This window comes from Glandiceps talaboti, chromosome 7 (assembly GCF_964340395.1).
Source record: "Glandiceps talaboti chromosome 7, keGlaTala1.1, whole genome shotgun sequence".
Taxonomy (NCBI): domain Eukaryota; kingdom Metazoa; phylum Hemichordata; class Enteropneusta; family Spengelidae; genus Glandiceps; species Glandiceps talaboti.
The window spans coordinates 12754913-12770712 of NC_135555.1; the positions used below are offsets into that span (position 1 = coordinate 12754913).

General features: G+C 36.8%; 2 protein-coding genes across 2 annotated transcripts in view; both read right to left on the reverse strand.

The window, feature by feature from the left end:
* Nucleotides 1-512: 512 nt before the first annotated feature.
* Nucleotides 513-7093, reverse strand: LOC144437957 (uncharacterized). The gene is made up of 7 exons (XM_078126991.1): nt 6847-7093; nt 4663-4754; nt 3434-3819; nt 2831-2942; nt 2297-2359; nt 1336-1472; nt 513-633 (listed from the first exon to the last, which is right to left on the reverse strand). Exons 1-7 carry the CDS (start codon nt 7091-7093, stop codon nt 522-524), a joined length of 1149 nt encoding a protein of 382 aa, XP_077983117.1. The 3' UTR covers nt 513-521.
* Nucleotides 7094-12025: 4932 nt separating this feature from the next.
* LOC144437264 (kinesin-like protein KIFC3) overlaps nt 12026-15800 on the reverse strand; it is a 37436-nt gene continuing 33661 nt past the window's right edge. Inside the window, exons 18-19 of the mRNA XM_078126170.1 lie at nt 15136-15314; nt 12026-14731 (exon numbers count right to left, since the gene is read on the reverse strand). Coding sequence (XP_077982296.1) covers nt 14648-14731; nt 15136-15314 — 263 coding nt within the window. The 3' untranslated portion in view covers nt 12026-14647. The remainder of the gene's footprint in view (nt 14732-15135; nt 15315-15800) is intronic.

A 15800-nucleotide genomic window follows, 5' to 3' on the forward strand; every position in this document is an offset into this window, starting at 1 on the left:
ATGCTGGTACTATTAGATCAACTAATACATGAGTTGATGACCTTACAAAAAAAAGTAGATTATCTCTACATATGTCCTGTATGTATATGCCTTTCCAGACTGCAAACAGTAAATTGAGAATACAGTACTCTTGCTCAAATTGGGGGTATCATCACCTCATAGTACTGTTTCTTAAGAGCTTTGTCCCTCGGTATTCTGTAGAAGTGTAAATCAGGGATGTTTTTTGTATTGTTCAGACATCGAGGAAAGCAGCAGTGTTCTATGAGTAATCTATACCATGTATACCCCCAAGGTATACACAGACAGGAATTACAGGAAAGGCTTATTGCCTATTGCCTTGCTTTGATTCCATACCAGGAAGACTTAAATAGCATATACAATTATATTATTATCATGACCCTTTTTGTAGGAGTGTCAGTGATAACATGTAATGAGTCATGATGACCATTTAATTATAATAAAACTTATAACTACTTTCTCATATTCTATTTCATTTATATCTTTACTATATGTAGAGTTCTTCAGCTGTGGTCTTGACTTGGTGGTGGTGGTTCTTTCACTTCTGTTAAAGTGGCAATACTGGATAACGTTCCCGAGATCAGTTTCAAAGTGTCAACACCAACCAACAAATGTCTGGAAAACACAACAAGAGTAACATGTCATACATTTTTTTTACACGATGTTGCAGGAAGTAAAGATGCAAAAGATAGTCCTAATACACTCCATACAAAGTACTCCAGTCATCAATGAGTGGTGTTGATTTAAAACTTTTTGACAGAGGTGGACAAGGGATGACTGTGTATCATATACCGGACACTCTCTAGGTCTTGTTCCCAAATATTTTTCTTCATTCAGCCTGGAAAAAATATATAAGTAACTTAAGGGGCCTTGTCACTATGAGTCTCTAGATGAGTAGTGACAAACCTATACGTCACGAGTATTTTACTGGTGAATGAAGAAAAATATTGGGGAATAATATAATTGTACCTATTCTAGCATAATTTATTTTAGCATAATTTATGAAAAATGTGGGGAAAATAATGGCGACTTCGAGCACCACAGAACCAGTGATGTAGACATGGGTTGTTGCGATGTAGAATGGCCAGGGTATACAATCTATATTTTCTGTTCAGAGACAATAACTTGGCTTGTGTATGATACATGGTAAATCCTAGCTCAGTAACATGCCAGTAAGTTGCACTTTCTGCCAAATGTGAAGCTCTCCCAAGCATTTTTGCTTTGGAATATTGTGTACATGTATGTCTATCCTTACGTATCACTAATAAATGTTCTGTCACACCATTCCACTAGAGTTGTTCTGACATACTAACTTACTTGATAGTTTGTTCTGCAGTTAAAGCTCCTGTCGCCAGTTTTTCAGCAGCACCTTGTGCTGTTTGTGTTATAGCTCCAATATTGATTCTCTCTACTTCAAGTTGCTGTTTCTCTATTTGAGTTGTTGTAAGTTGTGTCTGAGTAAAACAGGAAGGTAAATACGCAGTGTATTGAGATTGTCTGGTTGGGACACACACACACACACACACACACACACACACACACACACACAGACACAGAGAGACACACACAGACACACACACAGACAAACTTCTGTTCACATAGTGGTAAACACAGTTTGATGCTGCACTATACTGCAACTGTCAGCAGCTGCTACTTCCCTGGCAGAATGTCTCAAACACTTTCCTATATAGCAATGTTACAATATACCTATATAAACTCTGGTTACAAAAACATATTTTACTAAAAAAATACCCTATTAAAAGTTCAGCTGCCATGTAGCTGATGCCATAGGATATTGTCATATTATGAGCAATCTATAGTACTAAGGCCTAACAAAACAAATTGTGTGGTTCCGATTACGCTCAATTTTCATAAGAATAGGTGGGGTAGGTAGATTTTTTATCATATATTTTTATACATTTTTTTTTCATATGTGAGTGTCTAGTTCAGGTAGTTATGTTTTCTGTTGTTTTCCATATGGTCTCTGTGTTATTGGTTTCTTCTCATCAGATGTACAGCCCTTACGGATTGGAAGAACAGTTTTATATTGTCTTTGATGTCAGTTTCCACATCCACTATTTCTTGTGAGACCTCACAATTGTATTATTATTTTCTTGAGTATGTAAAAAGAAGTTTAGGGTCAGTGTGAAAAACTAGGTGGGGGTTGAGTAACCGGAACCAAACATTATATTTTATCAGGCCTAAAAAGATATACATTTGATGAAATCCTATTGCTCACCTGCCATATTTAGTTCATCTATAGGAAGGCAAGGCTTACCTTTAGAGACTTCATTTCTTGTTTTAATTTGGACACCATGTTTTCTGCCGCTACAGCCCTTGTCTGTAAAATATACAGTGATGTTAAAAACTTACAAGAGCTGCACTGAGAGAGAGAGAGAGAAAGAGAGAGAGAGAGAGAGAGAGAGAGAGAGAGAGAGAGAGAGAGAGAGAGAGAGAGAGAGAGAGAGAGAGAGAGAGAGAGAGAGACACACACACACACACAGACACAGCGACAGACAGAGACAGATGGAAAGGCAGATAGACAGAATGTGAGAGACACACAGGGCAAGAGACACACATACAGGTGACTGTACATACATACTTGTGTATAAAAAAAGGTTACAGTCATGCACACAAACATAGGCATGCAAATTTAAACAGCACAATTACTGGTAGTCCAATTTCTGCAGTGTAATTATGTTAAAGTGAATTATTGGATTGCAATATTTGGATTATAAACTAAACATATGGTAATTATACCATTATCTTTAAAACCACACATCTAAGTCAAATATATAATGGTCTCACTCACAGTTGTAAGATCTAAATTTTGTTCTACTTGATGCACCATATCCTCCAATGCTTTGGTATCTTCTGCTTCACGTTCTTGTACTCTCTTCATCTCTTTTAACATCTTGGCAACTCTAGAAACGTGGATCATTATCATTAGCCACTGTCCTATCTTTATTACACAAACACAATTCGCTAAGTTTTCAAAGTTATACATTAATATGTAATTGACTCAGCAGGCAAGCCCTTCTTAAGAGACTTGCTTTCTACAGCTGTGGAAAATTATTCAGCACCTGTTACATAGCATGGATTTCTGCTGAACAATAAGGTTAGCTACCAATAATTCATTCTTGACTGAGTTCATGTTCTTTTGTATGTCTGACTCAGACTGAAGTTTACAAAACACGCACATGCACATGCACACGCACACACACACACACACACACCATCAACAACCCCAATATCATCATAATGTGTAGCAACCCTGAACATGTCTGAACTGAAAACCAGTGTATAGTTCTCCATGACTGTCTAGCAACTTGCATGACTAAGATGTAGATATAAAAGTAATTTGTAAGCATTGAAGATTTATCTACAACATAGACATACATATATCAATAGTTACCTTTCTGATTCCCTGATTGCAGATTTCTGTGCTTCTTGTAATTTTTTCTTCAATTCTTTATTTTCTCGTTTCAGTCGTTTTATTTCAGTTTTAGGATCATGGTCAAGATTGGCAAAGTTGGCTGGAAGGTCCTCTACAGTTTCATTTCTATTTGCACATTGTAATATACCTTCATTATCATCATCATTATCATCATCACTGTCATCACTATTACAAGAGTTCCTTCTGACATCCACGTCATGTGTTGATGTATCAGTAAAGTTTGTATATAAAGGTACATCATTAACATCAAGTATATCTGACTCAGATAACAGTTCATTCTCTTTTGAAAAATGTTCTTCGTGAAATTCTGGAAGAATACTATTCTCTCCTTCAAGTGCATCACCCTGTAAACGAACACAGACAATGAATCACATGAGACAGGTATTAAGGCTTACAAGAAAGCAACTTGGTTCCAGAACTTTGTATCTGACCACAAGATGATCGAGTGGATAGCCAGTATTTAAGCTAAGGAATGTACATGGAGGATTATACTGGATAAATCCATTGAGCTGAATACACAAACCATTCAAAAGACAGTAAGACTGGAATGGTTGAGGTTGTCTTTATGTGTCTATAGTTGCATGTTTGTGCATACTGTAAACGACTAACCAGGACATTTTTGCAGTGACAAATATTACCACTTACAGCCTCTTACTTGCTACCCAAGACATATTTTTTATAAATTACATAGCATGGTGCATTGTGTTTATGTACATGAAAACATTGTGGTTTTGTTTTCCTGTGAAGTAAGTGAATATTAGTCTTTTAGTGAAAATGTCTATACTACTGCATATACATTATAATACTGTAAATCTAGATAACTTCGCTACTAGAAAATATTGTGTCTTTGCAGTCTTCAACTGTTTCTCATAGACTAATTTTTACTAATTACCAGATTACCAGATTGGTACATTGTGTTCATGTACAAGAAGGTATTTTAATCACTACCTATATTTGCAAAATTTCCAGGTTTAAAGTATGTGTTCTGCAATGATCACATTCCATGCAGATCCCAGACAAGGAAACTTGTTTGTGATGAAGATAAACTTCCTCTAAACCTGATAGATTTTATATGATAAGTATTTGACTGATATGACATACTAAACCATGTTACAGCTTTTGAAAGATGTCAGTGTCGTTCTCCTGTACAGGTATAGTTTAGTACAGCATAGTATCTATTTACTCACTTCATTTCCTGATGATAACACTTGACTAGGACCACTGGTATCAGTCATCATAAAATTTTTAAAAGAAAATGGATTTGCTGCACCAGATTTGGCTGACAAAAAAGCAGAAAAAACACAGATTTCAAATACAAATGTATATCACACATTGCATTTTGAAATGAAAAAAAAATGCTTGGACACAAAAAATTATCAAGATAGAGACAAGAACGTATACAAATGTATGAAACATCTGACTAATGCATCATGGGTAAAATGACTCCTGAGATTATTCATACATCATGATTTACATTGCTAACTTTTTGAAAATATGTTTGTAATGATGTCGCCAACTGATGAGATGTTCAGTACACGTGTGCTCTAAGATAGACAGAAAGCACTTCAATGTTTAAAGAAAGACATCTTTGTCTGTGTGGTAGTTCAGAGATTGAGACTTGGCTGTCTGACATGACATTGACATCAGTGTTTTTGCTAAGGTTTGGGAACCCCGGTAACAGAAAGGGGAAAGAGGTAAAACTGGTAGTGCTTCGCATGCAATGTATCATAGTTTAGGTGGGGAACCCCGGTAAAATGATGTGGGAACCCCGGTAGATTTTACCTACTTACCGCCCTTAAATAAAACACTGGACATACTGGCTTGACAGGATTCTGGCAAACAGCACTGTCATGTCTGATAGCCAAGTCTCAAGGCTAGCTTTATGGTGACTACATCTAAGTCAAATTCCTGATGGAGGTACAACCACTGGGTACGAGACAAAAGTAGAGGAAGCATTCCTTGTCAATTACTCAAATCTATTTCTATCCCCAACCTAGCTTCAATAATTCTAGCTTTGTTTTTATTTGCAATACTTTTTTATTCTTTCTTTTTTTTAAATATTATTTTGTGTCAACCAGAAAGGTGGAACTATTGTTCTACCTCTGTCAAAACTCCTCCCTGTTCTCATCCCTTCCTGTATATGAACTATTTTTCTTGTCTATTTTTACTGTTGTCCACTGTTATGTACTTCCAGATAGAGCCTGTGGTACTACTGAGCAGGTCTATACCCCTTACACCTCAATGTTCTGAGCTACTTTCTAGTTTCTCGGCTGCTAATATCTTTTGCATATTAAATTCTGACGTCCCAGTAATCATGGCATTGACTGGGCGGAGGCTTACCAGTCATAACGTCCCCGGGTCAAAACGTCCCCGGGTCAAAACGTCCCCGGGTATGACCAAAACGTCCCCGGGTCAAAACGTCCCCGGGTCAAAACGTCCTCGGGTATGACCAAAATTTAACCAAGATACTTGACTGTGTAACAGTTTCCGTTCCTTCCCTAAAACACGGTCAAGTATCGATGTCCATATTCCGAACCATTTTCTGTTCGTGATTTACCGTGAAAGATACAATTTAGTTTTCACCGACTTGCCAGTGCATACTACTTTCGTTCATCACGATTAACTATATTTGCATGATGTGCTAAATACATTGATCAATCGCAACATTCAAGTATTTGAAGCGTCGCCACGCGTGACTTCAAACCTTACCGCCCTCTTCATTTGTGTCGCTAATTAGCACTTTTGTTAGCCGATCCATGGGAGCCGCATAAACGTATTTTGGGCACCTGAGGTGGGTACGCAGTCACATTACTGTATTGTGATGTAAGAAATAGTAAGAAATAAGGATATAATGTAACACACACACACACACACACACACACACACACACACACACACACACACTCACTCACACACACACACACAAATAGTTTGGGTCGAGGAAAATGGAAAGACGGGGACGTTTTGACATGGGGACGTTTTGACCCGGGGACGTTTTGACTTATGGAAACCGGGGACGTTTTGACTGGATACCAGGCGGAGTTGTAAAGTCACACATGGCCAATACTGGTAACATCGTTATCTTTGCCTGGTAGCACTGACATACATGTACACATGGACACTTTACATTTTTGTAATAGCTTGGAGGAATTATACTCCAAGGTAATAGTTTGTTTTCCTCCCGGTTTTCCTATGGAAAATATCACACGAATCCTGCTATTACAAATGTATCAATATACGAGAATGGACAGTAGAGGAAATGTGTTCAAGTAAAAACATTGTTATATTCAGTCGGTAGACAAGGAAAACGACAATCTACGAAATACTCGTACTGTGCACAGTCCTTATCATGTAAAAGGACGGGGACCTACCTCCATGATTATCGGCAGGGTGGGACGTCCCAGATCCAACTTCATGTTTCTCGACTTCCGTTGTTGAAACCGAACTTTCGTCACTAAAAATGTCAATGAAGTCGGTCTTTTGCGATTTGTCCTTCTTTTTCTTAGCTTTCCGTTTTGCACCACTGCCTGCCTGACTAGTGTTGCCTCTTTCCACGAAGGACTGGAATGAGAACGGATTGTCATCGTTTACAAGCTCATTCCTGACTTCGTTCGCCATAGTTGTTTTCAAATGGAAACGAGGCTAGGGGTCTACCCTCTGTCCACTTTATAAGCGACTATTCCATTGGTCCATATATTATTATTCATCCAATAAGAAAACTTGATATGTGGAATGTGGAATGTGGAAAGACAACACATAAAGCAAGCTGAAGAAGTGAACTGAGAGGAAGAGTAGGCCGAACATGTTTTTGAAGGCTGTGACTAAAATACAGGAGACCATTGTAATGTAACGACATATGTAACGAACAGTCTTGCAATAAAATATCTCGATAATTGCTCGAAATTACCATCCATACATATCACATTCCATTCATTCATTCATTCATTCATTCATTCATTCATTCATTCATTCATTCATTCATTCATTCATTCATCCATCTATTTTTGTATTATGTAAAAAGCCCAATTATACAAACGTGACCCCAAAAAAGTCGTTAAATCATAGACCCCACTCGAAATATTTGAATTGAATGACGGCTACAGCTTTCGCCATCTGTGGGCCAAAACTATGGAACTCTCTAATAACTGAAAAAAAACTGAAGCGCATTACGTGTAACAACTAACATGAAGTGCAACGTTTTACAAATGAGAACGAAAACAAACCTTTTTAAACAGCATTAATTTGGACTCTAATGATTTCGTTTGGGAATTTTATTGTATCACTTTCAATTCCAGTTTTATCAGGTCTTTTGTCAATATTTTCATATTCTACGAGTTTCACTGTTTTTAACTTTTGTCATAGATGTTCAATGCTTTTGAATATTTTTATAACATAGAGGGCGAAAATGTTATGTTACATGTAAATCGTAAACTGATACAGGAAATGTGTTTGTTGCTATTGTTGTTTTTGCCACCGTCGCCGTGTTATCGTATGACTTTGCTCTATAATCGTAATACTTTGATATGGATCATTCTGTGACGTGTAATACATGTACATGGCAGTTAATGAATGCGTTTATAATACTTTTTCTTGGATAATAACACGTGGAAAAAGAGAACAAGTATGAAGAAGTTAATCATGGAATAATGACAATCCACCCTACTGGACTTGCTGCTGTTTTGAATGGCAACAGTTTCATATCCTACCCTAGTCATGTGTCACATGTCACATACCACCTGCCACTAGATCATCATTCGGCCTGAACATAGACCCTCCACCAACGCTGGGTCTATGGTTGCACTCATACAAACACTAACATAAAATGACACTGACAAAAACTTGCTACTAAAGACTGGAATTTATTACAAAGCCACAAAGTTTCAGAAGAATGGACAGATGAGCACATGTCTGTTATAAATATCACCCTCTAGTAATCTGGTAATACACCCATTGACATAAATATCTGCATACTAGTGTACAGGAACCAGGTGTTTAAAAAGTGAGCTGATAAAATGCATATAATATTGTGAGCTATGCATAAAGGAAACATTCATATATTTGCATACTAGTGTAGCAGAACCAGGTGTTGTAAAGTGAGCTGATAAGATATAAAAAAAAAGTTGTTTACAGCATTCACCAGACAGAAATAAACAGATTGACAGGTGCAATGTTTAGAAACAACTGTAGAGATACATATATGGAAACATAAATGACACTACTTTCCATAGACCTTCAAAGCAGTCACCACTGGTGTGTACCTCTATCGTTGCTATGGAAACAAGCCCTAAAATTTAGTATGGCTGCTTTCCCATTCTAGCTACTGCTACATGTGGTCACTAGAGGATGATATTAATGTAAATGTACATGTCATAGAAAAATAAGTCTATACATAGACAATAGACAAGTTATTCCATTACCACACTGACCCATTTGTAGTCAAATTTCACTACGTGTATAAAAATTTCGTACTTTTATTTCGAGGGATTGGGATTGAAATATGATAAGCAATCCTTCATCCTATGGATGGATTCGTTGATTTGAATTCTGAACATGACAAAGATAAAATATACAGGAAAATTGAAGTTGCCTTGGCATTTCAGTCATTGGGGACAATGTATCTTTACATAAACATAGACACATTTCAAATTGTCACTAACACTAATAGAGACAATACACATACAGTGGGAGCCATTACCTATATAATCACAGTGGTAAGCATGGCTATTCTTTTTATGACAGTGCTGTAGAAACAGGCTTCTGCTGAACAAATTTATGCATGGACTTGTTGATTTCAATTGTTTACTTTCTAACTGATAAGTATCATGATTACATGTCTGCTTGTGTATTGTCTCAGACCACTAAAAATAGTTAGTGGTCTGAAGTCTGAAGTAATGCATATCCAAACTGTGCCTGGCACTGCAATAACTGGTTGTTTTGCATTTGAAGTTGTCTGAGGGTGTGTACAAAATGTCAATTCACATGATGGAAATGCCAAGGCAACTTCAATTCCCCTGTAACAATTAGCCATATTATATACTAGTTTTCTCTCGCTCTAGAGTTTTGATTTAATGAATACATTGGTAATAAATGAGCACTAGATAATTGACAATACATAAATTATGAAAATGTAAACAAAATTATGAACACGCGCTACAAGGCAGATTTGATAATATCCCACATTAAATAATGTTAAAGCTAAAAGGGTATATGTAAATTTTCTATGGCAACATGATTAGAAATACAGAAAATTGACCAATCACAGCCCTGATTTATTTCTATGGCAACATAATTGAAAAGACAAGAAACTGACCAATCACAACTCTTGACTGATTTAGTAATATTGACTATGAAAGACAAGCACTGTCAGACTCTATAAAAATGTCAAGTCTGAATCTTGGAAAAGTTATGCAAATTTTATGGTAAATAATATAATAAAATGAGCATTTGGTTTATATATGTATAAAAGAGTTGTACGTATATCAGCCAGACAAAGTATGACACTGTAGAGGGCGCAGTCTCCATGAATAACATTGTTAATGTTGTTGGCAGTGACAATGAAATATTCTCATTTGAAAACATTCATATTCATATTCATATTCATATTCGTATTCATTTTGCCTACCATGATATAAAGACTGACAAGATTGGCAGATAATGAAGTATGGATACACACATTACTTGTACACAGCAAACCTAGATTACAATAGAGTCGTAAGATAAAGTACACAACAACTAAATTGGTGACAGTGTATGTAAACAGAATGTAAACCAAGCTACAATACTAGCCAGTCTATAACAACTATATCCAGACTACAACCGTGGATGGACTTTAGATTAATAATAATGAACCTAAGTGGTCTGTTGTTGTACAGTGAACATAGCAAGACTGTAAATCTAAAATGAAGCAATATGTTAAACTGTAATTCTGAAGAGAACATCCTGATACTGTAGCTCTGTGAGTTTTACATTTAATATCCCTAACTCAATAACATGTTACATTACATTGGTTGCTGTTGTATCTTTCCCATTACCTCCTACCTTTTGCTGAATAATTCTAATATCAAACCCATTATTCAAAATGTCAATCACAAAATCTGAATTTTCTAAAGATCTCAAATGTTTCAACATTACCATTAAATTCTTTTAGTTGTCTGAGCCTTCAAAAAATGCCACTATACTCTTTCATAAAAAACACTTCCCATTACAAATCCCCTCAAAATACCGTGGCCTATCACATTTCCCAGTAGTCTTGTAGTTAGACCTGAATCTGCACTCTGAAGGATAGCAAACAGAAGCCAAGGGTGACATACCTCTGTTCTGGGCAAGCCTCCCCTGACAGAACCTTTGGTGCTATGTGACACATGGTCATTTTAAAAATTACAACGGATTTCAAAATACCGTTCAACATCTCTGTTTGATTCAGTCACACAGAAACGAAAAGAAACTACACATACTACACTTTTAAGATGGCAAGATGGAATGAATACAGCTTCTTGCAACATTTTGTCTAAATGAAATGAACTACACATGACACCATGCAGACATCAAATACAGACATCAAAACATTGGCACCCGCATGTCTGCATCTTGTTGCAGTATGTTGGTTGAAATCGTTGATTACATTTCATGCAGTTTCTACCACATTGGTGCTATGATACCTTGACTACCACATTGGTGCTATGGTACCTGACTACCAAATTATTCTACAAGGTTTGTATCAAACAGAGCTGCTGAAAGGTATTTTGATATCTGTTGTAGTAGAACTGCCCAAGGGTCTAGCAATCTCAGTATCTTTATCTCCTGATGACAAACAGTATAGCAAATAAATGTATAACAATGATATATACACCTGATTGGTTGAAACTACACTTTGGAATCTACAAAGATATATTGGTAGCAGACTATGTAGGAATAAAAATACATCTGATATGTAAATTACATTGAGGCTACTAATGAGCATTAAGAATGTACACTATTAAATATTACTAACTAATTATGTGGTATATAATATATATATTTCATATTTCTGTTTAAATTGTTATGATAGCTATATTTTATAACTGATGGCAATATAAAAGCAAATTATATTAAAGTGTGTATAAGTCAGCATACCACAATGATTCTATAGTGTTATGGACTATATTAGTTCTATGGTGTCAAGATGTTAGTCATGTGGTACCATGTCATTCTTGCATTTATTTCTAGGACTGGTGGTTTTATGATAATGAAATACCACCATATTGGTTGTATGGTGCTAACACTGCCACATTGGTGCTATGGTACCTTGACTACCATATTGGCGCTATGGTACCTTGACTACCACATTGGTGCTATGGTACCTTGACTACCACATTGGTGCTATGGTACCTTGACTACCACATTGGTTGGTGCTATGGTACCTTGACTACCACATTGGTACGATGGTACCTTGACTACCACATTGGTACGATGGTACCTTGACTACCACATTGGTGCTATGGTACCTTGACTACCATATTGGTGCTATGGTACCTTGACTACCACATTGGTGCAATGGTACCTTGACTACCACATTGGTGCTATGGCACCTTGACTACCACATTGGTGCTATGGTACCTTGACCACCACTTTCGTGCTATGGTACCTTGCCCACCACATTGGTGCTATGGTATCTGGACTACCACATTGGTGCTATCACCAGGTACCACCACTGCCACACTGGTTTTATGACCTTGACTACCACACTGGTGCTATGGTATCTGGACTACCACATTGGTGCTATGGTACATTGACTATCACATTGGTGCTATGGTACCACCACTGCCACACCGGTTTTATGACTGACTACCACATTGGTACTATGGTACCTTGACTACCACAAAGATGCTATGGTATCTTGGCTACTGCATTGATGCTATGGTACCTTGACTACCACAAAGATGCTATGGTACCTTGACTACCACATTGGTGCTATGGAATCTTGACTACCATATTGGTACTATGGTACCTTGACTACTACATTGGTACTATGGTACCTTGACTACCACATTGGTGCTATGGTATCTTGACTACCATATTGGTGCTATGGTACCTTGACTACTACATTGGTACTATGGTACCTTGACTACCACATTGATGCTACGGTATCTTGACTACCACATTGGTGCAATGGTACCTTGACCACCACGGTTATGGTATTGCCAACACTACCCCAGCTGTATGGCACATCACCAATATCACACATGCTCTATGACACAATCAGTGGTTTTAAGTACCATTACTGCCATACTGGTTCTATCGTATCTCCAATACCCCACATGCTCTATGGTACAATCACTACCAAGCTGGTATTAAACTTTAAAGTACCACCACTGGAAGAATAGACTGATTCTAGTTCATTTTTAATGAATATTACATACCATAAAGTTCATATAAAAGCCGACTTTTGATCACTGATTAAGTCATATATTGTGTCTAGTTATTAAAAGATGAAACGTATCTGTAACATTACATAAAGGATACTGTATCTCTGTAACATAACAGTATTATGCTACCAGCTAACTGCCTTAAAAAGTAAAATCTCAAACATCAAACAACTAAACAAAAATGTCAGCGAAAATTTGTTACTTCAAAATACAAAATGTCACGTAAAAGTGGAGCGGAGTTGGAGAGTAAGTGACTTAGCTTAGGTCAGCCTCCCAAAGTGACTCGATACCCATCGAAGATGACTTTGTGACTTACAAATATGACTTTGTTTACTGACACCTTTTTTTAATGCACAACTTTAAAAATAGCAATGAACAAATGAATTGTATCCAGTGCGCCTTTCTCAATTTGAAATGAAAAAAAGAAGAAATTCAACACTTAAATACACTATTGGATATTATTCCCCAATATTTGTCTTCGTTCAACCACAGGAAAATATGAGTGACCTAAGGGGGCTTTGTCACTATGTATCTAGTAACTCGTAATGACAACCCTCAGGTCACGAGTATTTTCTGGATGAATAAAGAAAGACATTGGAGAATAACATAATTATACCAGCGCCAGTAATATCAAGAAAAAATCAGGGAAAGTAATGGCAATTTTGACTCATATTTTGAACACAGCAGAACCAGTGACATAGAAGCGCATTGTCCAGACACAGAAAGATCAGAATATATATTCCGATATTTATTGTTCAACTTGGCTTGTTTTTTGTATAACTTGCGGTGTCTGTCAATAGAAGACATTCACTTTTCTCACTGACAAATTTTATATGAATGTACAGTAGGTGAATCACTTTCACGTCAAATCCACGAGTTACTGATATAAAAGAACATGTCATATAATCTTTGTAACAAGTTTGTGTGTCAGAGTTGTTTAACCTAGACAGGAATTGTTTATACATTTTTTGTACCCGGTTCACATATTGTTGGAGTTGCTATCACTTTACAGAACCTTTCATTAAATTTTCGTAACAATTTTGCCTGTTGAAATTATCAAGACTGTACAACATGTTCTCACAAAATCATTGGATTTTTTTCGTGAGTCTAGGCCAAGAAGCATTATAAATATACAGTGCTCTATCACATGATCTTTGTACCAAGTTTGTATTTCAGAGTTGCCATTAAACACAGCAAGAACTTTGTCAAAATACAGTTTTTGTAATAAATAATCATTTATCCTAGAGTTGCTGCGTTTTGGAGAGGTATATTTAGTTACCATAGTAACATAAATTGAGACAAAAACAATGACAGTAATGACCAAAAAAAGTGAATGTAAACCCTGCAGGAGTTTTGAATAATGGTAACATACATATGAGATATCTGACATGGCAGTGATGTTTTCATTTCTGTCTTGACGTGGGAACTGTATAAAACAAATTTGACTTACTCTTTCAATATTGCGGCAATTCTGACAGAACTGAACTGAGATAAAAATCACCAGATTTCATATTTTAAACCGTGTTCTGAGTTGAAGACAACGAAAAATGACAATGTAACTTCACAACAATCGTTGAAAATTAATTGCAGCAGTACTGAGCAACATGACAGTTGGTTTTTAATCATGAGGATAAAAACTACGTTAAGTATCTGAAAGATACTGAAAGACTCTGAAATCTTTCATCTGTAAATATCAATAAATTTTATATCTTTGGTCGACTATTTTACAATAAGTTGATGATGATGATGCTGTAGGGGCTGACATCATTCATTTTCTTGGGGTTCCTCTTGATGTGAGTTTCCCAGGTGTTCCTCTGTTTGTCTTGGCAGGTGAGTTGACAGCTCCTACATCCTGCAACCAATCACATGGAAGATTTTTGTTTCAGCTGGTGTTGTATTGATATGGGGGGGGGGGGGGGAGATTGTGAAAACTGAGCTATCGTGGCTATCTGGTATACCAAGAGTGGGGGTGGGGGAATTGTTAAAACTAAGCTACTATGAATATCTGGTATACCAAGAGTAAGGGTGGGGGAATTGTTAAAACTAAGCAAGCTACCATGGTCATCTTGTGTACCAAGGGCAACATATCATGATGTACAATACAACCACTGATAAAATGACAGTTGGATATTAAAGCGATCTCTGAGAGAACTCTGAAAGGGGTTATAAAATTCTGAAAGTTTGGAAGTTTACAAATCAAACATCTGTGCACATCATTAGTTATTCATCTAAGTGGTGTTGGATTGGTTAGCTTACCTCATACTGAGATAGTCTGTCTCTGAGGCTGGCAATTTCTGCACTCTCTGTTTTCTTGTTTGCCTGGCCTAGTTCAACAGATCGTACTCTCTGCGCAAAGCTGAGACTGGACGATGTTTCACCAACGTTCTTCTCAACTGGGGCAACTTGTACTACCATCAATGTCTTACTATCACCACCTGTAAAACATCAATATTGAATAATCATTGTTTGAAATTGTATTGACATGACTCCTGACAGACAAGTCTTTGTCAAAGACACTCCCCAAATGTAATTCATATCTTATCTAATGGCCACCAATCTGTCATTATCGCAAAAGCCCAAAGGTCATGAAACAGACTGATGTACATATATGGACTACTGTACATGACATTTGTGCCAGGTTTGGTTGAAATGGGCCGATGTACATCAGAGTTGTGCATGTGCACTACGATGATTTTTGGCTATTTGACCTGGCTCTTCTGTCTGTTTTGGAGCTAAAAAGTACTGCACTGCAGCAGTGTGTTATATCTACAGACTGGGAGTGTATTACAGTCTGGATGTACAAAAATGCCATTTGACATCAGAAAGATACTGTGATGCATTTTGTTTATTAAAAGTCTGAAATTTGCAAAATAAATGGTAATTTTTTGCCCAGAAACCTGTTTGTAGCATTGTTTTATTAC